Genomic DNA, 22,961 nt, shown 5'->3' on the forward strand with positions numbered 1-22,961 from the left:
CCAGGGAAGAGTGTACAAGCTGCAGCTGCCTGTGCAAACTCCGCCTGACAGCAGCTCAAACCCAAGAAAGTGCTGAGCACGTCGGGCTCACTGGCACTGGTGTGTACACCTGCTCCTCAGCAGACAGTCCCTATTTGAATGTTATTGGTTTCACAGTTTTCTTTGTACTTAATTTGCAAAGCTATTTAGGATTTATAGCCGTCTAAGAGCCAAAAAGAGAAAGGACTTTAAATAGTAAACATTAGTACACATCTAAGTCATATTATTACAGAAATAACCTGGGGTCTGGGAGAATTTTCAGCCTTTATAGGGGTTTTTGCATATCTCTGGCCTGAAATTCCCTGCCCCAGATGACCCCAAGGTGCCAGCTGTGGGTCCTCCCTGGCAGCAGGATGCTGTCCTTTGGGGGCTCCAGTTGGGAACGGAAATTGGGACCCTCTCAAACTGAGGCACATTTTTCTAGAAGAGAAGTCTGGGGTCTAGTGGGGTCTGGTGGAAGGTACTCATTCTCTGGGCCAGATCCCCATTGGTGATCCCTCCCATCTTATTTAGGCACAGACACAGCTGGCACAGAGCAGTGCTCTGGGAATGCTTGTCCTCAGATCTGTCAAATCTCAGGGTGAGAAGCAAGTTTAAGGCTGTTGTCCCACCTCCACATTCTGCAGAGGGCTTGTTGCCCAGGTAATTAAATAATCACAGGGATTAGACCAAGATCGTTTGATAATAAAGATTCTTATTCTTCTGAAAGCTAACAAGCACTTCTAAGTGCGGGACCCTGCACACAAAAAGCATGTACCATGTCCTCTCTGCGCACTAATTCCTGGACTCCTGCATGGTCTCTGGTGGATGCGGGGAGCACAACTGCCATCCTCATGAGCTGCAGGAAAATAACTGGCCTGGTCCCTAGCTGGACAGAGGCGGAGCTGGGATTCCAGATGTGGAGGGTTTGCCTCGGGAGCCTGCTCTCCTAATCATGATGCCTGTTTCCGCCACAGCGTGGGTGAATCGGCAGCGGAGAAGGTGGAAGAGAGCCCGGGCCTCTCCCAAGGGAACCCTCTCTTCATCCCTTGCCCCATCCACGTCCCATTTTGGGGATGTGGGGTCGAGTCGGGTGAGGGCTGGGAGATGCGGGGGGTGGGGGGGCAGTCTCACGTGAATCTGCTGTGCTCCTGGGCCTTCTTCAGGACATCTTCCAAAGAGGAGCTGACAGGGACAGAGACGGAGTGTCTGTACGAAAGAAAGGTGCTGGAGACCTTCAGCGTGACATGGATGAACTCTGGGACTTGGGTCTGTGAAGGGGTCTCCGTAGCTGGCTCCAACAGGACTGTGCCAGGGAGAGGGGAAGGGGCAGCTGATCTGAGGGCAGGGGGCAAGGCCTTAGTCCTCCTTTCTTCCCTGGAAGACACTGTGGCCCATCGAGACCTCCTCCTTCCCCTCGGTCCCATTCCGGTCAACACCACCACCATCTGGCTGCCTTCCCAGCCTCCCGTCTCTCAGCTCCCACCACCCTCGCCACCCAAGGTCAGGCCCCTCACTGGTTTTTCTGCCTCTAGTACCCCCCTCCCACCTCTCTGCCACAAGCACCCCCCACCCAGGGTTATTTCTAGAACATACATGTTACCTCTGAGGGCCTCCCCTCCTTTTCACCCTCCTGCCTGCCACTCCAGCTCATTCTCTCAAACCCCACTCTTTAGTGAGACCCTTCCCCCCAACTCCAGTCTTGTACACCTCTGAGCCTTTGCCCTTGCTGCCCCCTCCCTGCTCTGCCTTTCCTCCCCTCTTCTCCACTGGCAAATCTCACCCACCCACCCCAGTCCCTCTCCCAGATGAAGCCCTGATTCAAGCAGCTAACTGGGACTCATTATGATGTATCAGAGCTAACAGAAATGTGTCTCTCGCCATTCATTCATTCGAACACTTCTGTACTGGGTATCACACAAGGGGCTGGAGATTCATGGCCTGCCCAGAGCTCACCATTTGATATCTCCCTCCCCACACTGTGAGCTTCTAGCATCTGTGACTGCATTCTAGCTGCCTGTGTGTCCCATGCACACCTGCAAACCCCTGTTGACTCAGCAAATCAAGATGGAGCAAGTTCCCTTCCTGGGACAGGCAGACCTCATTGCAGATTGAAAAGAGCAGGGCTTCTATGAAAGGCCCGGCTACCTCTTGGTGCCTCACAGTCTGGAGAGATGAGATCCACATAGCTCTTCTGGTTCAGGATGGGCAGCAGCTGAGAAATCATGAGAGGGTTCTGGAAGGCCTTGTGCTGTAGGCTGGCCAACAGAGCAGCCTTGGCCTTGAGGCATGCTGTGCCCAGCTCCACCGTGGGCCTAAGGGAGGCCATCAGCAACTGGTGATGGAATGGGGAAGAGGAGGTGGGTCAGCCAGCGGGGAGGGGCCAGGTCTTCCAGCATTCCACCAGTCCACCTCCCACCAGCCACCAGGGTGGAGCCCAGCCCAGAGTCTCCTTCCCACCTGCAGTGCCAGAGGGGTGCTGTAGACATTCCCAAAGTGGCCCTCTGGGGTCTGGGCCTTTAGGATCTTCTCTTGCACTCTCCCGAGGGCCACAGTGCTCCGGTTTCTCAGATTGCGGTTGAGGTTGGATAGCTTCAGACAGGAGAAGGCCAAGCCCGCCATGGCCAGTGTGTCTGCAAGGGACAGAGCCAAGTGGGGTCAGCCCGGGCAGGACCTTGGGGCAGTGGGCAGCCACAGGAGGGCTGGAGGTAGGGGGACAATATGGTCAGAGCAGCATTTCAGAAAGTTTCCACCAGCTAGGGGGACCAACAACCTAGTCTTCCCAGTTTCCAGGATGGCAAACTGGGATGGGTGGTCACCGTATCCCTGTCTGCTGCCTGGGGGTTAGAGGTTGGGGAGAGAGACTGGAGGAGGGAGGGCCAAGAGGACTTTAGCCTACACACTTGTTCCCAGACCTGCCTGCACTTTAGAATCACCAGGGGAGTTTGTTTGATTTTTCTTTCTTTTTTTTTCTTTTTTTTCTGGCCGTGCTACACAGCTTGTGGGATCTTAGTTCTCCAACCAGGGCTCAAACCTGGGCCCTCGGCAGTGAAAGCACAGAGTCCCAACCACTGGACTGCCAGTGAATTCCTCACCAGGAGATTATTAAAGGAGCAGGTGCCTGGGTCCACCCCCAGGTGGTCTGGTTTATTAGGTCCAGGGAGCTGCTTGGGCCCCGGGGGGTTTTAAGCTCCCTACCCTGGGATGATTTAATGTGTCCACGGTGGGTTTTCTATAAGCCTCTGAGGCAGAACAAGCTCTCTGCTGGCAGGGGCCCTGCTGCCTTCTTCTCTCTGGGTACCTACCCTCCCCACCTCCAACCTACTCCATCCTACCCCGCCCTATGCGAGGCACACACACTCACAGAACACAGCCAGGCCTAGAAGAGACCTTGCAATCATGATGACAAGAAAGGGCACTGGAAACCCAAGGTCACACAGTGAGGAAGCAGATCCAGTATCCAGGCCTCAGGCCTCTCAGCTCATTTGATGAGAACATCATAGCTGTGTATCCAGGACTTTCTCCATGCTGAGCACCATGCTATGCCCTTTACATGTAAAGCATCTTTTACTGAGATGCTGCTGGGGTGTTATTTTATCAGAGAAGCTGAGCCAGAAAGGCCAGCTGATCTGTCCAGGGTGACCTACAGTAAGTATGTGATGGAGGATGGGGTCAGGAAGCCAGTCCAGCCCCAGCGCTGGCTCGCAGCCCTTGCACCACAACAAACCCTCACCATTGCGCTCCTAGTGGACTCGATAGGAGGGGTCCCAAGGAAAGGTGAGCATGGGACCAGAGGTGGAGGCCTTCATTTGGGGCCGGGGGCTGGAGGAGTGCCAGCCTGGCCTTCAGGGTCTGGCCCACTCACCCACAGGGAGGTGGCCCTGCTGGAGATGCTGTTTGTGTTCCACAGCATACAGGAGCTTGCCCACCACGCTGTCATGGACCCGCTTCTGGTGGACACACAGGGCCAGGATGCCCAGGCCGTACTGGTAGTAGCTGGTGTGAGGGTGGCCCTGGTGATTATGCCCTGGGAGGGAGAAAACCACAGGGTGGGGCTGTCATGCTGGGCTTGAGGAGTGACCTCTCTGTCCCCTCCCAGCAACCAGCACAGCCAGCACTGGACCCATTGCCTGTACTTCCCGACACCGTCCTTTGGGTCGTGGGATCCATCTTTCCTTCATTCCCTTGACTCATACTTGCTGAAACCCCACTAAGTGTCAGACGCTGTGCTTGGAGGTATGAACAGTGATGACAGGCCAGGCACAGTGCAGCCAGGGCCTCCGGAAATAACACAACCCACGCTCACGAGATCGTGATCATAACTGAACTGTGGACCGAGGTCCACGTGGCCAAATAACAGAGGTCTTTGAGTAGCTGGGGAGTCGGGGAAGGATTCTCTGAGTCAGGGATGCTGGGGAGAAAGGGCGGGAGAGAGGTAAAGGTGGAGTAGGAGTGAGCTAGAAGGGGAAGGAAACCTTCCAGATAGAGGGAACATATGTCAAGACACTGGTTTGTGAGCTGAGAGAAGGCCAGGGTGGCCGGAGCCCACGGAGGGGCGGGCGAGTGGGTGAGCCAGAGGGTGGGTGGGCAGGACTGGGCCTGAGGGCTGTGACCACAGCAGGCAGCAGCTGCTGGAGGATTTAAGCAGCGCTAACAAGATCAGATCTATATTTAAAGGCTCGCTCTGTGTGTGCCAGATTGAGGTAGGAGGCAGGAAAGTTAGTGGAGAGAGGTAAGGAGTGAGTAGTAGGGAGGCCGTGCAGCTGTCCCAGGGGTGGGTAATCAGGCCAGTCTTGGTGGGTGAGCAGCAGGGCTTGCCAACAGAGTGTATGTGGAATGCAGGAAAGGCTTGATCAAGAATGGCTACCGGGACAGGCCCAAGCCTCTAGCAGATATGGAGACAGGCAGAATGGAGGGCAGGAAAGAGGCCTGGGGAGAAAACCCGAAGTTCTAATGTAGACGTTTCACCAGACAATGTTGTCTGATGTGCCCTCCCCCACACCGGCAGACCTCGCCTCCTCACCAATGGCCCCCTTCTCGTCCTCCAGGAATCGCTTCAGCTGTGAGACCAGGCTGTCCCCCTTGCGGCCTCTAACAAACTCGCAGTTGGCCCGGAGAGCGAGCAGGTAGAGGGCCAGCTGGCCCATGGAGGGCTTGGCCTCGGAGTCACTGTTGTCATTGCTGGAGGCAGACATAGGACAACGCCAGTTAACAACACTTCAGTGAGAAAGTGCCACCCTGGTAAGCCTGGCTTGGAGTGCCCCCCCACCACCACTACAAAGCGGAAAAAAATCCTAGCAGTTGGAACGTTTCCAAGACCTGCCAAAAGCAGATGTAGTCAGTTATGTAAGTTGTGTATGTCACGCTTATTTCATAAAGATGAGAAATTAAACTCAAGGATAAACTCTGAGGGCTCTTGCATCCAAATGACCTGTTTGCCCCACCATTTTGGTCACACTTCACCCATACACTCTCCCCTTTCTTTCCTCTCCCTGCCCTGCATCCACTTCTCAAGAGGGAGTCCAAGCAGGAGATGCTCCATGATGGTCCTGACCCTTCACCTCTCATTCAGACTCCTGTGCTGGACCTCAGAACAGGCTTCCTCTTAATGCCCCTGGAAAGGGAGCACGGATAGTCCAATACTGCTGCTGGGCTCAGTATGCAAGAGTGTGGCCATGGATTAGTAATGTCTGCCTCAGGTACCGGAGGGTACAGTAGCCGTCCAAGGGCCCCAGATTGGCATCTCCAGTCTAGTCGGACCAACCCCATTCCACAGATGGAGAAAGGCCCAGAGGAGATGAAAGTTGCCCTAAGGTCTCCCAACAAAGCAGTGACAGGCCCAAACCGGAACACAGATCTCCTGTCTCTTAGGATGTGGAGCACGCCATGGGGAAAAGAGGAGAGAGAGCATGGCCAGACCTCAGGAGGCTCTGCTGGTAGCTGAGCTTGAGGCTGTGCAGGTAGTGGGCCTCCTTGGCCCCAACCTGCAGGCTGGAGAGGCGCAGGCCCACGTAGATACTGGGGTTCAGCTGCTCCGGGGAGAGCCGGTCCATCCAGGGCAAGAGGCGCTGGCCCAGCCTCTCCACCAGCGTGCTGTCCACCTCTGTTATTTCTTAGGAAAGAGAACAGGCCAAGTGAGGTCGCAGGGCCATGCCACCAGTGACACCTTACCAGGGTCTTCTCCAGGGAATAAACATCCCCACCTTACTGTCACCTGGCACACACCCTACTCGTATGCGGGAGTCCGACTGTAACAAGAGGCAGCGGTAACAGGAAAAGCCGGTATCCTGAAAGAGTGGCCGGAGTGGGCCAGGGAGAGCTGGTGGGCCCAGGGCAGAGGAAGCGGGTGCCAGGCAGCCACTCTGCCCATCAGGAGTGACAGAGAGACTGGATGCCGAGCAGCGTGGGGTGCCGCAGGCACTGCACCCCACCTCCCTCGGTCCTCAGGCCAGCTCTGTGACGTAGGTACTGTCATCATCGCATTGCACAAAAGAGGAAACAGAAGTCCAAAGTGTGGGAGTGTTCTACCCATTTACAAAAACTTCAACTCGCACAGGGAACAGGTTACAGAACCAGTTTTAAAACAGAAATAGAGTCACAGATGTAGAAAACAAACCTACGGTTACCAGGGGTGAAGGGGGGCGGATAAATTAGGAGACTGGGATTGACATATACACACTACTATATATAGAATAGATAAGTAATAAGGACCTACTGTATAGCACAGGGAACTCTACTCAATACTCTGTAATGACCTATATGGGGAAAGAATCTTCAAAAAACGTGGATATATATGTATAACTGATTCACTTTGCTGTATACCTGGAACTAACACAGCACTGTAAATCAACTATATTCCAATTAAAAAAAAAACAAAAACAAAAACACTGCAGCCTGCCCACTGGCTAACTGGGGCTGCCTGGTGAACTTCCTCTGGGCAGATCTCAGAATAACGCTTTCCCTGCCCCCTCAGTTTAGGTGAAAAGGACCTGAGATTGTGAGGTGAATTGTTAGAAAGCCATCATCCTTGTGTGCTTCGGGATTTACCCACGAGGGAAGCAGAAGCCCTTAGGGGTGTTTCCCAGCTCCAGCTGACTGGCGCTTTCCTCCCGAAGGGAGGGAACCTGAGCTGAGTAGGTGGCCTTGGAGCCACTTTAGACTTTTCCCCATTTACTGCCTCCCAGTTGCTGTGGGGCTCCAGCTGCTGGGCAGGTCGCCCCTCCCAGGGGACGGAGCAAAGGAACTGGGGAGGGGGCTGTTTCTCTTTTCCTTTCTCTTTCTCAGTGCTTTTCTGTGTGCCTGCCCCCATTTCTGTAGGAATCTCTCTCTCTCTCTGGATCTATCTCATTCTCTCCATCTCTCAGCCTGTCTCTCTCCTTATCTCTCCCTCCACAGTTCTCTTTTCCTCTCCCTTTTCTTCAAACTGGAGAGGGAGCCCCGCCCCCACCTTGGGCTCTGACCTCCAGCGGGTGAGTCAGCCCTGGGATTAGCAGGATAGGAAGAGGAGCTGGTGCTGTAAAGAGAGGTGGGTAAACACAGTTCAGCTTCCTTAGCAGGAAGGAGCTGCTAAGGTTCACCCAGGGTAATAAAAGTGAGCCTGGGCGAGCTCCCTCCCCTCAGGGCCTCCAGCTCACAGGGCCGCCCAGCTCTGCCTGCTGAGGACTGGCTTTGACAAGAGGAAGCACGGAAGCCCATCCTGCATGGGCACTAGTGCAGATCTGTGTCAGTTTCACAGCCACACAGGGCTTGAACCTGGTAAAGCAGGTGGTGGGATCCTTGCATCACACCAAGGAGGAAGGCAGGGGAGCATTCTTAGCCCATTTTATAAGTGAGTGAATGAGACTGGGAGTGACTAAATGGCCCAGCAGCAGTGGGCTGCACCCCCGAACCCAGTCCAGGGCTCTTTTGGGGTCAGGCCAACTGTTGAAAGGTTCATACCCGCTGAGGGTGCCGGGTCTGCCCTGGGGACTGCCTGGACAGGAACCAAGAGCCAAGGGCTGAGGGGTCTGGTGGCACTTGTGGAACACGCCGGGCGGGAGGCTCCTGGTGCCTAGGGAAGACCGTGACCTGGAGTTCTGAGAACTGAGTCCAGCAAAGCCCTGGAAAGCTGGGGCGCCTTGGGCAGGTCACCTGGCCCCTTCAACCCTTGACTGCTTCATGAGTCACCTGCACACGACTGAACCTGCCTCTCGGTTTCTGCAAGGGTCACAGGAGACCCTGCTGGTGTAGGCAGAGCGAAATGCTGTGGGCAGAGGACGACCAGGAATGAAGAGAGGCGGGCGGCCCACCTTCCCTTCCTGCCTCTGCTTCCCGTGGGGCTCCGGGGCACGAGCAGCCCTGAGCCTTGCGCTCCAACTCCCAGACAGGTCCCAAGAGTTCCCGAGATACTCCCAGGGGCACCGGAGCAGGCAGGCCCCTGTATGGAACGTAAAGCAAACGCCTTGCCGCCACCGTGACCCGCCAGGGTCTCCACACGCTCGCTTTCCCTCTGCCGGGGTGCCCGCCCCTCCCTCCTTTCCTTGCCAGCTCCTTTTCCTCTTTCGGGTCTTAGTTTCTGCATCACTCCCTAGTCCTTGGAAATCCTTCCCACCCCTTCTCCCTGAATTGGCATTCCCCCACCCCCTCCAGGCCTTGGGCTTCCTTTGGCACTCATCACAGCCCCCAACACAGCACTGACTTGCCTCTTGACCACCATCCCATTCACTAGAATGGAAGCTCTAGGAGGGATGGGGGGAGACCTGTCTTGCTCTTTGTTCTTTCCCCAAAGCCTAACATGGTGCCTGGCAAAGAGAAGGCTCAATCAATGTGTATTGAATGAATAAATGAACAAATGACTGAATTAATGGAAGTGATCTTGTCTGGCGGCGAGTCAGACATACAATTCATCTCAATAAAATGTGCTACAACACTGAGGCCCAGCTAAGTCCAAACTGCTGTGGGAGCCCAGAGGGGCAGCTAAGTCATCCCTGCCACACACACACATCTGAGCCTGTTTCTCCAGCTATATAATGAGGGGCTTCGACAAGACGGTCCTCTCTCCTAAGGACCTAGCAGGCAAGAGGCACGGAGTAGATCCAGGTACTCACCGCAGATCTGGGCGAGAGCTCCCAGGCCCCCAAGCAGGAAGAGGAGGGCCCCAAGGCACCCCATGGCAGGAGCAGGGGTAAGCAGCAGGCGGGGAGCAGGACAGATTCCTAGGGCTGGCCTGGCAGAGGCTCTCCTGACCACAGCAGTCACTGCTCCGAAAGAGGCAGCTTCCTGTCACTGATTAATCCCTCCACGCCCGGCGGCACGCTGCTAAGTCAGCAGAGAGAAAGGGGAAAAGGTCTGTAGCTGAGGGGAAAGGAAGGCCAAAGAACAGAGGAAGGAAGGGCAGGGCAGAGCAGGCCTTCCTGGAGGTCGGGGACAGGGGGAGGGGGAGGGCAAGCAGTGGTGGTGTGCGACATTGCGAAGCCAACCACATTCTGTCCCTGCTGCCCAAAGAGCCCTGGACCAGCACAGGAGGTCTGACTTCTGATCTGCCCAAGTCTGTCCGACCACTCCTGTCCTGTATCCCCTTGGCTGTTCCAGCGGTGGACGGGCAGGGCTGGGGTGCCTACCTGGTACCCCTCCCAGAAGGAGACCCTGAAAGTGTCCACTCTGGCCTGGGACAGGGAGCAGGACAGGGAGCTGCGACGGTCACATGAGCAGCGGCTGGAGTCAGCTGTTCTCTGCCAGCCCGCCCCGGCGGTGGGGTGGGGGTGGGGGTGGGGGTGTGTGGAGTGCAGCCGAACCGGACCAGACAGGCCAGTTTTCTCAGCCGACCAGAAAGCTGGGAGCCTCCTGGAGACAAAACAAAGCCATTTAATGAACAAGACTTAATCATCTGAGACACAAAGCCATGGTTAGCAGGGCCACTTGTCAGGACTAAGAAAGTAACCTAAAAAAACTCTCTTCAAGGAGGAGAGAGAACAAAGGATTCCCCACCTGCCTAGGTCCACAGGAGAATCTATGTCCAAGAGTTAGCTCTGGAGGTGCTGTGTTACCTTGGCCAGGTGACTTAACCTCTCTGAGTTTGAAAGAGTTTCTCCTGTGTGAGCTGAAAGGGTTAGAGAAGATCATTCTAATTAAGCTCCCTTCCAGCTCAACTTGTGAAGATGTTACGACCTTAAAACATCTCTAATCACTTCTAAATAAAATTTTTACTGCAATCATTTTATGGCAAATTGCCACAGTTCAGTCTTTCAAGATAATCCAGTTTTGTGCCTGACTTATCACAAGCCAATAAATACAGACATAAATAAATAGAGACTGCATCTGTTTACGGAAGTACCTTATAAATATAAAATTAGATCGTCTAGTGCAAGGAGGCTGGGCATGGCCCATCAGGGTGAAGTTCCAGGGAAGGAGGGATGCCAGCTAGAGGCCCAACTTCTGCAGATTCTTGGGTTCAGACTTCCACAGGGGCCTTGGAAATTTGTGGGCAATGGAGCTGCCTTGGTTTGGGATGGGACTGCCCCGCTCCCCAACCCTCTGCCTGTGGCCAGTGTCAATGATTCTGTTTCCTGCCACCTCCAGGACAGCAGCCTCTGGTGAGAAGCAGTTTCCTTGGGAGAGTCACCTCTGATCCCTGAGGACTCGAATGTACCACAGTGACCAGTGGGGACGAGGTGCATTTCCATAGCTATCAGAAACAGAGTGACTGATTGGGGGTGGAACTGGACTGTTTCAGGTAATGCAGTCAGGGGAAGTGAAAAAGAAAAACGACTAAATCATTTGGTTCAGGACTTCTGTTTGGGGGTCTATAGCTGAGAAAGTAAAGATTAGCTTGGAATGAGCAGGTAAAAGTTTGCCTGTCCAGACAGGCACAGACAAAGCCAGCTGCAATGTAAAAAGGAAACATTATTTCTCCCAAGGTCACGTTACAACAACTGTAAAGTGTCCCGATAACCATGCTGTGTGAGTGACTATTACTTGTACTTTTTTACCGGGATTTCTTTTTTCCCCTACAATCACAAACTATCAGGAATTTGCTGCCTGAAATTATGTTAGTAAGAAAGAAACAACCCCAGAGGCGCCAAGTCACTTTGACACAGAGAAGTTGCCCCAGTATGGAATTCCTGGACTCAACGTTCCATGCCTGTCTCAACTTTGTAGTTTCCTCTTACACAGGATACTTTGCTGTCCAAACCTGAAGCTGACACTTCTCACGCAGCCCTGTGCTGTGCTGAGCCTATCAAAATACTGCTTGGTTGGGACTTCCCTGGCAGTCCAGTGGTTAAGACTCCACATTTCCACTGCAGGGGGCACAGTTTCGATCCCTGGTCAGGGAACTAAGATCCCACATGCTACGTGGCACGGCCAAAAAAAAAAAAAAAAAAAAAAAGCACTGCTTGGTTTACATTTCACCTAACCTAACCCCACTCTTCACCCAAATCCTGTAATCACCTTGCCCTCTGTGTAGTCAGATGCCCTCAGTTCCTCCCCCTCATTGCAGTGGATCAACTGAGCTGACTGTCAGACTAAAGGTTTGTTCTTGGTGGTCTCAGGACAACTGGACTAGGATACAGCCTAAGAAAGAATCCAACAGGAAAAAAATTAAATTTTATGCATGAACAAGGATATATTGTACAACACAGGGAATATAGCCAATATTTTATAAGAACTATAAATGGAGTATAACCTTGAAAAATTTTGAACCCCTATGTTGTACACCTGAAACTTATATAACATTGTACATCAAGCATACTTCAATTTTTTAAAAAAAAAAGGTGAAGTGAAAAAAAATTGTATGTGTGAAGGTGGCATGAGAAGAATAAATACATGGCTGTATCGTTACATATGGAAAATCCATTTTCTTAATTAAAAATGTAAATATATTAAAATCTTAGACTCCATTTAACGTAGAAAGATGTTCATAATTAATCTTAAATTTTAAAAATTATATAAGTAAGATATGTGGATTGCATGAAAAATCAGAAAATGTGTTAAGGGAGAAGAAGGAGGTAGAGGAAGAAGAGGGAAAGAAAAACCAGAAAATCACTGATAGTCCCATAACCCAGAGGATTGTTCTCAAAGTGTGGTCTGTGGATCCCTGGAGGCCTCCAAGACCCTTTTAGGGGGTCTGTGAGTTCAAAATTACTTTAGAAAATACTAAGACATTATCTGCCTTGTTTGCTTTTTGGGTATTTGCACTCATGGTGTAAAGCAGTGGCATCTAAAACTGCTAGTGTCTTAGCAGGAATCAAGGCAGTGACACCAAACTGTACTAGTAGTCACTGTATTCTTTACCCCCGTGCACTCCAAGGTGGGGAAAACCTGGTTTCACTTAAGAATGTCCTTGATAAGGCAAAAAAAAAATTATTAAATCTCAACAGCAACACCAAAAAAGGGGTCATCCCACAGACCTGGACTCTAGTTTTGCCTCTGTGACCTTTGGCAAGAGACACCTTTTCTAAGCCTGTTTCTTGTAAAATGGGCGTGTGGCACTGTGCTCATACGTTTCTCATGAGGATCAAATGAGAATGCTTATAAAATGCTTACCACCGGTGCCTAGTGTGTGGTTCGAGCTCATAACACTTTCAGCGCTTATCAATAACTATCTGTCAAAATCCAGGAAAGAATGTTACAGGGAACAGTCAGTGTCCACTTAGCAAGTTTCCAAATTCTAAGGATCTGGATTCCAGCTAAGTAAGAGAAAACAGCCTTGCATGTAACACAAGACTGTTGGACCATCTTAAGCCATGCAACTGAAGAGGTTCAGCTCCAGCCTCCCCCAAACACGCCATGGCATATGGATTCTTTTGAGCTAAAGGAAATCAAGACCCTGTGGGCTCAAGAGAAACATCTGTCCCTCCCTTAACTACCTGGAAGAACTTACATTGGAAGTCTCTCCCAAAATGAGAATTATTACCAGAGATGAATCTTATCTGAGTGACCCATCTGTGTGGCAGGGCAAATATCTAATTACCAAATGTTTGCTCTTTTGCTTCTTGTTCCTGTGAATTGCCCTCCTTCCTGTTGAAGCCCCAGGTCCCTATCCCATTCCTTAGCTCAGGATGGCATAAATACCTCATTTTACCTTTCTATCTTTGAACCTCTCATGTATGTGGGGTTCTCGTACTTACAAAATTAAATTTGATTTTCTGTTATTCTGTCTCATGTCAATTTGACCATCAGACCAGCCAAAAGAACCTTTGAAGGGTAGAGGAAAATTCTTTCTCCCCAACATAAGGCTGGGAAATATCAAATGATGCTGTGGCAGGATTGGAGTAATCCTGTCCGACAGTCTTCCCCTCTTTCCCCTGCATTCCCCCTCCCTCTTCAAAGGCTAGCGGTCTTGACAGGACCTCAGGAGGGGACACACTGGATTCCTACTTGCAGGTCCCAGGAGAGCTGCTCAGACAGATCCTTGGAACTGTTCTGAATTTACAGGCGACTCTTGCAGAGGTCTGGGTCCAGCTTCAAAGTAAATATAGGGCTCATCTTCCTTTCCTTTGGCCACTTATCCAGCCAAGGAGAGTATTCCAGGCAGAGGGAACAGCATGTGTAAAGGCTGGAGGTAGCCGAGGAAAGAGGATCGGCAGGGAAACAGTGGAAGAGGCAATGCCTCCAGGTCCTGGTGATCAGAAATGGCAGAGCTAGGGACTTCCCTGGCGGTCCAGTGGTTAGGACTCCGTGCTTCCATTGCAGGAGGTGAGGGTTCGATTCCCAGTCGCGGGAACTAAGATTCCGTATGCTGCACGGTGCGGCCAGCAATGGCTAAGCTAGAAGGACACTTGGCATCTGACCAACTGAGCTCAGACGCAGAATATACCCTTTACTTCTGTGTAGACTTGGGCGTGTTAATTTCTCAGCCTCTGTTTTTTTAATCTCTAAAGGGGTCATAACAATACCCACATGTGGGAGAGTTTTTATGAAGATTCAAGTAGGTCAAGAAACTGGCCTGCAGTCTATGTTCACGAAACAGATTCTCACTCAAGATATAAAAACTGAGTGGCCCCTGTACCAACGGACATACATCTTTTTCAATTAGCCCTCAGAACAGCTCCATCATCCTCCAGTTTGTTAATGAAGAAACTAAGGCTCTGAGGAGACAATTGACTGAGGTCATGGCAGGCAGTGGCCAAGGGACCTTCCTCTGCTGTTGCTCCTGCCTTTCTGGGAGCGCTTCCATTCCCACTGTTAAGACCTTCAATAATAATGAAGACTATGGGCTTCCCTGGTGGCGCAGTGGTTGAGAGTCTGCCTGCCGATGCAGGGGACACGGGTTCGTGCCCCGGTCTGGAAAGATCCCACATGCTGCGGAGTGGCTGGGCCCGTAAGCCATAGGCCTGTGCTCCGCAACGGGAGAGGCCACAAGAGTGAGAGGCCCGCGTACCACAAAAGAATAAATAAATAAATAAATAATAATGAAGACTAAAGTGATTTATTATTATTATAAATAATATTTTAAAAACCAGCCTGGTACATGGCAGAAAAAAATGATATCTCTTTCATAATGTACTTCAAACCTATACCTCAAAGAATCCCAAAGGAAGGGGAGGGGTAAATCAAGAGTATGGGATTAACAGATACACACTATTATATATAAAATAGATAACCAGCAAGAAACTACTGTATAACACAGGGAACTATACTCAGTACTCTGTAATAACCTATAAGGGAAAAGAGTTTGAAAAAGAATATATATATATATTCAGTTATATATATATATATATATATATATATATATATATATAACTGAATCTGTGTTGTATGCCTGAAACTAACACAACATTGTAAATCAACTATCCTTTAATAAAAAAAAAAAAAGAACCCTGGAAAAAAAATTTAAAAAAAAAATCAAAGAAGTTCTAAATAAATGGAGAGGCATTCTGTGTTTATGGATTGGAAGACTCAATTTTATTAAATGTCAATTCTTCCCAACATGATCTATAGTTTTGAATAATCCCAATCAAAATCCGAGTAAGGTATTTTGTGTATATTGACAAATTGATCCTAAAGGTCATGTGGAAAGGCAAAGAAAAACCAGAATAACCAGCAAAACACTGAAGAAGAACAAAGTTGGAGGACTGACACTACCTGATTTCCAGATTTACAATAAAGCTGCAGTAGTCAAAATGGTGTACTATTGGTCAAAAAATCAACAGACTGACCAACAGAACAGAATAGAGAGCCCATATACAGACTACCTCAAAAATAGTCAACCAGTATTTTGACAAAGGAGCAAAGGCAACTGACAATAGAGAAAGGACAGTAATTTCAACAAAAGGTGCTGGAGCAATCAGATATATCAAAAAAAAAGAATTAATCCTAGGCATATACCTTTTACCTTTCACAAAAAACTAATTCAAAGTGGACCTAAATGTAAGAGACAAAACTAAAAAACTTCTGGAAGAGGTGATGACTTTTAAGATACAACATCAGGGCTTCCCTGGTGGTGCAGTGGTTGAGAGTCCGCGTGCCGATGCAGGGGACACGGGTTCGTGCCCTGGTCCGGGAAGATCCCACGTGCCGCAGAGCGGCTAGGCCCGTGAGCCATGGCCACTGAGCCTGTGCGTCCGGAGCCTGTGCTCTGCAACAGGAGAGGCCACAACAGTGAGAGGCCCGCGTACCGCAAAAAAAAAAAAAAAAGATATAACATCAAAGGCATGGTCTATAAAAGAAATGATTGCTAAGCTGGACTTCATTTAAAAAAAAAAAACACTTCTGCTCTGCTAAGGACACTGTCAAGAGAATGAGAAGACAAGCCACAGTGTGGGAGAAGATATTTGCAAATGATATATCTGATAAAAGATGGTTATCCAGGGGCTTCCCTGGTGGCGCAGTGGTTGAGAGTCTGCCTGCCGATGCAGGGGACACGGGTTCGTGCCCCAGTCCGGGAAGATCCCACATGCCGCGGAGCGGCTAGGCCCGTGAGCCATGGCCGCTGAGCCTGCGCGTCCGGTGCCTGTGCTCCCAACGGGAGAGGCCACGACAGTGAGAGGCCCACGTACCGCAAAAAAAAAAAAAGATGGTTATCCAAAGAACCCTTGAAACTCAACAATAAGAAAACAAACAACCCAATTTAAAAATAGACCAAAGACCTGAACAGACATCTCACCAGAGATGATATATAGATGGCAAATAAGCATATAAAAAGATGCTCCATTTCATATGTCACCAGGTAACTGCAAATTAAAACAACAATGATACCACTATATACCTATTAGAATAGCTCAAATCCAAAACACTGACATCACCAAATGTTGGCAAGGATGTGGAACAACAGGAATTGTCACTCACTGCTGGTGGGAATGCAACATGGTACAGCCACTTTGGAAGACAGTTGGCAGTTACTTACAAAGCAAAACATAGTTTCCCTATCAGATTCCACAATCGTGCTCCTAGCTGTTTACCCAACAGATATGAATACTTATATCCACACAAAAATCTGCATGTGAGAGTTTATAACAACTTCATACATAATTGCCAAAAACTGGAAGCAACCAAGGTGTCTTTCCATAGGTGAATGGATAAACACATTCTGGTACATATATACTATGAAATATTATATAACTGAAAATAGCAATTAAAAGAAATGAGCTATTGGACTTCCTTGGCTGTCCAGTGGTTAAGACTCCACACTTCCAATGCAGGGGATGCATGGGTTTGATCCCTGGTCAGGGAACTAAGATCCCACATGCTGAGTGGCACAGCCAAAAAAAATTTTAAAGTAAAATAAATGAGCTATTAAGCCACAAAAAGACAGGGGTGAAACTTAAATTCATATTGCCGAGGGAAGAAAGGGGCAAGACTGAAAGGTCTCCAATTATTCCTATTACACAGCATTGTGGAAAAGGCAAAACTATGGTAAATAGTAAGAAGATCAGTAGTTGCCAGAGGCTGGGGGGAAAGAGTAGGGGAAGGGAGGGTTGAATAGGTGAAGCAAGTATGGCAAAACTGTATGAGAGTATAATGGTGGATATATAATACTACATATTTGTCAAAACCTATAGAACTTTACAGCACACACAGTGAACTTAACGCATGCAAATTAAAAAAATATCATGCAGGAGACGACGGGATCCCAGGATAGAATCCAGAATGTGACAAACAATCTAATTGTATTACAAATGTATGAAGCAACCTCACCAAAAGAGTGGGGGAGGACTTCCCCAGTGGCACAGTGGTTAAGAATCCGCCTGCCAATGCAGGGGACACGGGTTCGAGCCTTGGTCCGGGAAGATCCCACATGCTGTGGAGCAACTAAGCCCGTGTCCTACAACTACTGAGCCTGTGCTCTAGAGCCCACGAGCCACAACTACTGAAGGCCACGCGCCTAGAGCCCGTGCTCTGCAACAAGAGAAGCCACCGCGATGAGAAGCCCGCACACCGCAACAGAGTAGCCCCCACTCACCGCAACTAGAGAAAAGCCCGCACACAGCAAAGAAGACCCAGCACAGCCAAAAATAAATAAATTTGTTAAAAAAAAAAAAAAAAGAGTGGGGGAAAGAGTGCTGGCCTAAGAAACTGTGATGATGAGTCGGGTCTGTAGAATAAAGGCAAGAAGATCTGCACATAAGCACTATATCATGAGGGTGAGAGTTAATAATTCTGATGCTAGCAGACATGAGTATTGGAATTGAACAATTAAGCAAATGGATGGCAGGTTACAGAAGTCAGGCTTCTCACTGTTGGAGTCGGGGTTTACAGACAAGCAAGGGGAGGAGGCTAGAATGATCTGTGTGGTGACGGTGTGGTGGAGACATCAGCATGAATTCATGTTTAGTTAGCTAAATACAGACAAAGATGGTTACATCCAGAAATAGTTATAGGTATGTGTGTACACAACAGAACAGTATACACAAACATACTTTTTGCTGTCAGCTGAGAGGGTCTAGAAGCAAAGACAGCACAGTAGCAATAAGATTACTGAGTGCCCAGATTTTGATTTATAATAACCATTCTCCAATAAAAGGAACCAGGTTCCCCTAATATGACTGATACTAGGACTGGGACAAGAAATATGCAAGATGAGCCTGGAGCATCTTATAGGTCCAGAAGGTAAGGAAGTACACACATGCACACGTGCACCCACACTGATCATGTCAAAGGGATACAGGAGCAAACTAAAGGGGGGCCCCTAGTGGCCAAAGCTGGAATAATTTGAGCAACAAAAGTGATATTAGACTATAACCCAAAGTAAAAAATAAATATCCATGCTTACATACTGATATAAATAAATGATTCAACAAATAAATAAACACTGACATACACTGAATGTTTGTGTCCCCCCAAATTCATGTGTTGAAACCTAATCCCCATGCCATGTTTTCTGGAGGTGGGGCCTTTGGGAGGTAATTAGGAGCCGTCATGCATGGGATTAGACTCCTTATAAAAGATACCCCAGTAGATAACTAACAAGGACCTACTGTATAGCACAGGGAACTATACTTAATATCTTGTAATAACCTATAATGGAAGAGAATGTTAAAAAAAAGAATATATATATATAAATATATCTATAAATATATCTATATAAATAAAATAACTGAATCACTTTATTATACACCTGAAACTAACACACTATAAAACAACCATATTTCAATAAAATTTTTTAAAAAAGAGAGACCCCGGAGAGAGCCCTCACTCCTTCAGCCATGTGAAGACACAGTGAAAATTTGGCTGTCTATGAACCAGAAAGCAAGCCCTCACCAGACACCCAATCTGTCGGCACCTTGGTAGTGGACTTTCCAGCCTCCAGAACTGTGAGAAACAAATTTCTGTTCTTTGCAAGCTACTAATGGTATGGTATTTTGTTATAGCAAGTCTATGGTATTTTGTTATAGCAGCCCAGACAGACTAAGACAAATGGATAAGAGACAAATCTCTCATGCAGAAAAATTCCCAATAATATATGCAGATACTCTGCCTTCAAGGAGGGGGAGCATAACTCCCCACTCCCTAAGTGTGGGCTGTGCAGAGTGACTTCCTTCCAAAAAATACAGTACGGAAAGTGGGTGGGAGGAAGAGCATCCTTACAATCGAGAAGCCCAACAAGCAATTCATCAACCAAATGACCAAAGCCAAGGTGAACAATCATGTTGACAGCATACACCCTTGATAGGATGTGATGAAAATGGCACTTCGCCTCTGTGGTCTTCTTCCTCCAACCCACAGTTTTTAAAAAATTTATTTATTATTTATTTTATTTATTTATTTTGGCTATGCTGGGTCTTAGTTGCAGCATACATCTGGGATCTAGTTCTCCAACAAGGGACCCAACCTGGGCCCCCTGTATTGGGAATGCGGAGTCTTACCCACTGGACCACCAGGGAAGTCCCTCCAACCCCCAGTTTAACCATGAGTAAAAAAACAAATTCCAAACATCCTGCAAAATACCTGACCAGGACTCCTCAACACTGTCAAGGTCATCACAAATAAGGAAGGTCTGAGAAACTGTCACAGCCAAGAGGAGCCTAAGGAGACATGACAAATGTAACGTGGTGTCCTGGAACAGAAAAAAAAAAAAAGATATTAGGTTTAAAACTAAGGAAATCTGAATAATGTATATTAATAATAAAGTATCAATACTGGTTCATTAATTGTAACAAATGTACCATACTAATGTTAGATGTTAATAATAAGAAAAACTGACTGTGGGATATATGGGAATTCTCTGCACTACCTACGCAATTTTTATGTAAAGCTAAAGCTGTTCTAAAAAATAAAGTCCTGGTGACTTTCCTGGCAGTTCAGTGGTTAAGACTCCACGCTTCCAATGCAGGGGGTGTGGGTTCGATTCCTTGTCGGGGAAATAAGATCCCACATGCTGTGTGGTGTGGCGGGGGGGAAAAATTAAAAATAAAATCTATCTATCTATCTATTTATTTATTTGGCTGCACTGGGTCTTAGTTGCGGCTCGCAGGCTTCTCTCTAGTTGTGGCACGTGGGCTCAGTAATTGTGGCACGTGGGCTTAGTTGCCCCGTGGCATGTGGGATCTTAGTTCCCCAACCAGGGATCGAAGCCACGTCCCCTGCATTGGAAGGCAGATTCTTAAGCACTGGACCACCAGGGAAGTCCCCAAAATAAAGTCTACTTCTTTTAAAAAAAAAGGAGGAGTCCTTAAAATCATCATCTCATCATTTCTGTGGACTTTGAAGGTATTTTGCTGGTGTCCTTAAATAAATAATCCTATGTTCTGGAGGGTCTATTGATTTTAAGTGTAAGTTAAAAATTTTGGATAATCATTTAAAGAACAGAAACAGTATGTAAACTAGTAGAAGGACAAACAGAATTATTGTGGGGAGAATTTAATCTAAAAGAAAACAAAAAGGAGGGGGAGAAAAAAGAAACCCAGAAAAACTGAATAGGTAGAACAAAAATAAGACAGAAGACAGAAACCCAAATATATCAGCCATCACAATCCATGTAAATGGATTAAACTATCCAGTTCAAGGGCGAAGACTATCAGGTTGGTTTTTAAAATACCCAGCTATATTCTGTTTTCAAGAGAAATTCCTATAACATAAAAATGCAAAAAGATTAAAAGTGAAAGGTTAGAAAAAGATATACCAGAAAAATACCAACCAAAATAAAGCTGGCTTAGCTATATTATTATCAGATCAAATAGTCTTAGGCAAAAAGCATTAATAGAGACAAAGAGCATATATCAGATTGTATTTTGCAATGATGGCTGCAACCATACCCCATCCCACTGTGGTCTTCTATAATTTTGTCATTCATTCACAAAGTCTAAGTCCTCTCCCTTTGAATCTGGGCAGATTTGTGACTTGCTTGTAAGTTGCAGAATATACAAGAAGTGATAATATATGACTTCAAGTCAGAAAAGATAATGACTGCCACCTTGCTCTTGGCAACACTTGAGAGCTGTTGTGTAAACAGTCCAACCACCCTGAGGCTGCTATCCTGGGTGGAAGCCTAAATTGGCCCAGGAAAGTAATCCACATGATTACCTGAAGAAGCCCTGTGATTACCTGAAGAAACAGAAGCATGTCCAGCCAGCCCCCAGCTTCTCCAGCCCTCAGACTATTCCAGCTTTCATGATTTCAACTGCATAAGACTTATAGACAGAAACAGTCAACTGACCCCATCCCCAATTTCTTTTTTTTTTTTTTTTATGGCTGTGCCACACAGGGATCTTAGTTCCCTGACCAGGGATTGAACCTGTGCCCCCTGCAGTGGAAGCACAGAGTCCCAACCATTGGACTGCCAGGGAATTCCCCCATGCCGAATTTTTTTTTTTTTTTTTTTTTTTTTTTGCGGTACGCGGGCCTCTCACTGTTGTGGCCTCTCCCGTTGCGGAGCACAGGCTCCGGACGCGCAGGCTCAGCGGCCATGGTTCACGGGCCCAGGCGCTCTGCGCCATGTGGGATCTTCCCAGACCAGGGCACGAACCCGTGTCCCCTGCATCGGCAGGCGGACTCTCAACCACTGCGCCACCAGGGAAGCCCTAAAATTATGTTTTATTCAGCAGACTTGCTGAGGACTTAAGCCCAGGATACAGCCTCTCAGATAACTCTAAGGGACTGTTCTGAAGAGGTAAGGGAGGAGCCAGGATACATAGAGGAGTTTTTGCAAAAAAATAAACAAAAAACACATAAAGAAACAACAAACAAACGAAAAACAACAAAAAGCCCAGGTAGTTGGAACATCAAAAGATTACTGTTAATTAAAGAGAAAACAGACATCTCAAGTTAATGAATTTAGTGCTTTTCTATGTATGGGAAGATGCAAGAGTCTGGGCTCATTGAAATCATTCCTTTGATATGCACTTTAGCTATCTAGGGCTAGTATCCTGTTTTTCTCCATCTGAATCCCTTCAGGGTGTAATAGGGAATTCTATTACAAGTTAATCACTAAAGGGATGTTGCCTATAAGCTTGAATTATAATGACCCTCCTCTGGGACCCCTGCCTCCCAGGTGATGAGCACTAAGCCTGAATTCTAACTCAGGCAAGATGGTTCTTTGGGACATGAGTCCACCATCTTCTCGGTCTGCTGGCTTTCTGAATAAAGTCGCTATTCCTTGCCCCAACAACTCATCTCTCAATTTATTGGCCTGTCGTGCAGTGAGTAGTATGAGTTTGGACTTCGTAGCAAGGATGCCCAGTGAGGCTGCTGCAGTGGCTGATGGCCTGATGGCAGGAACATCCTTTTTTTTTTTTAACTGATACAGCAGGTGACATTTTTTTGTCCACAGAGAGTTGAAAAATAGGCAAAACTAAGGTATGATGTGGGAATTTGATTAGTGATTCTCTTTGAGGGATAGGAACTGGAAGGGGGCACTGCAGGGAGGGCTCATGGGCGCTGGTCACGTTCTGTTTCCTGAGCTGGGTACTGCTTATATGGGTGTATTTGGTTTGTGAAAAATCAAGCTATAAATCTATGACTGGTTGTGTTAGTCCTGGTCCTCCAAGAGCAGATGCCAAGATGGTATTAGATGTGCATAGGATTGATCGGGGAAAATTCTATGAGTATAAAGGGAAAGGGAACCAGAGGAAGCCAGTGGACCTGTCAGACTATGGTGCAGGTCTGACCCCTGTGAAGGAGAGAGGGAAGGAAGGAAATAGGTAAGGGAGGTCTGAGACTGCTGTAGAGATATTTTTTTTTAATAGATCTTTACTGGAGTATAATTGCTTCACAATACTGTGTTACTTTCTGTTGTACAACAAAGTGAATCATCCATATGCATACATATATCCCCACATCCCCTCCCTCTTGAGCCTCCCTCACACCCTCCCTATCCCAGCTCTCTAGGTCATCGCAAATCACCAAGCCGATCTCCCTGTGCTATGTTGCTGCTTCCCACTAGCTATTTTACATTCGGTAGTGTATATATGTCAATGCTACTCTCACTTCACCCCAGCTTCGCCCTCCCACCCCATGTCCTCAAGTTCATTCTCTATGTCTACCTCTTTATTCCTGCCCTGCAAATAGGTTCATCAGTACCATTTTTT

The 22,961-nt window shown here is 48.0% G+C and overlaps 1 protein-coding gene across 5 annotated transcripts in view; it reads right to left on the reverse strand.

The window, feature by feature from the left end:
* TCN2 (transcobalamin 2) overlaps positions 1 to 22,961 on the reverse strand; it is a 33,894-nt gene that overhangs the window by 4,070 nt on the left and 6,863 nt on the right. The window contains exons 2-11 of one of the 5 annotated variants that reach the window (XM_033412918.2): positions 19,384 to 19,492; positions 11,446 to 11,568; positions 9,618 to 9,840; positions 9,105 to 9,312; positions 5,938 to 6,130; positions 5,042 to 5,199; positions 3,884 to 4,045; positions 2,479 to 2,651; positions 2,167 to 2,353; positions 1,153 to 1,324 (exon numbers count right to left, since the gene is read on the reverse strand). In XM_033412918.2, coding sequence (XP_033268809.1) covers positions 1,153 to 1,324; positions 2,167 to 2,353; positions 2,479 to 2,651; positions 3,884 to 4,045; positions 5,042 to 5,199; positions 5,938 to 6,130; positions 9,105 to 9,168 — 1,109 coding nt within the window. In that variant the 5' untranslated portion in view covers positions 9,169 to 9,312; positions 9,618 to 9,840; positions 11,446 to 11,568; positions 19,384 to 19,492. Of the gene's footprint in view, positions 1 to 1,152; positions 1,325 to 2,166; positions 2,354 to 2,478; positions 2,652 to 3,883; positions 4,046 to 5,041; positions 5,200 to 5,937; positions 6,131 to 9,104; positions 9,316 to 9,617; positions 9,841 to 11,445; positions 11,569 to 19,383; positions 19,493 to 22,961 lie in introns of all 5 variants that reach the window. The other 4 variants (XM_049698567.1, XM_049698568.1, XM_049698569.1 and 1 more) reach the window with 4 other exon arrangements.

Source organism: Orcinus orca, chromosome 15 (genome assembly GCF_937001465.1).
Source record: "Orcinus orca chromosome 15, mOrcOrc1.1, whole genome shotgun sequence".
NCBI classification, from domain to species: Eukaryota; Metazoa; Chordata; class Mammalia; order Artiodactyla; family Delphinidae; genus Orcinus; species Orcinus orca.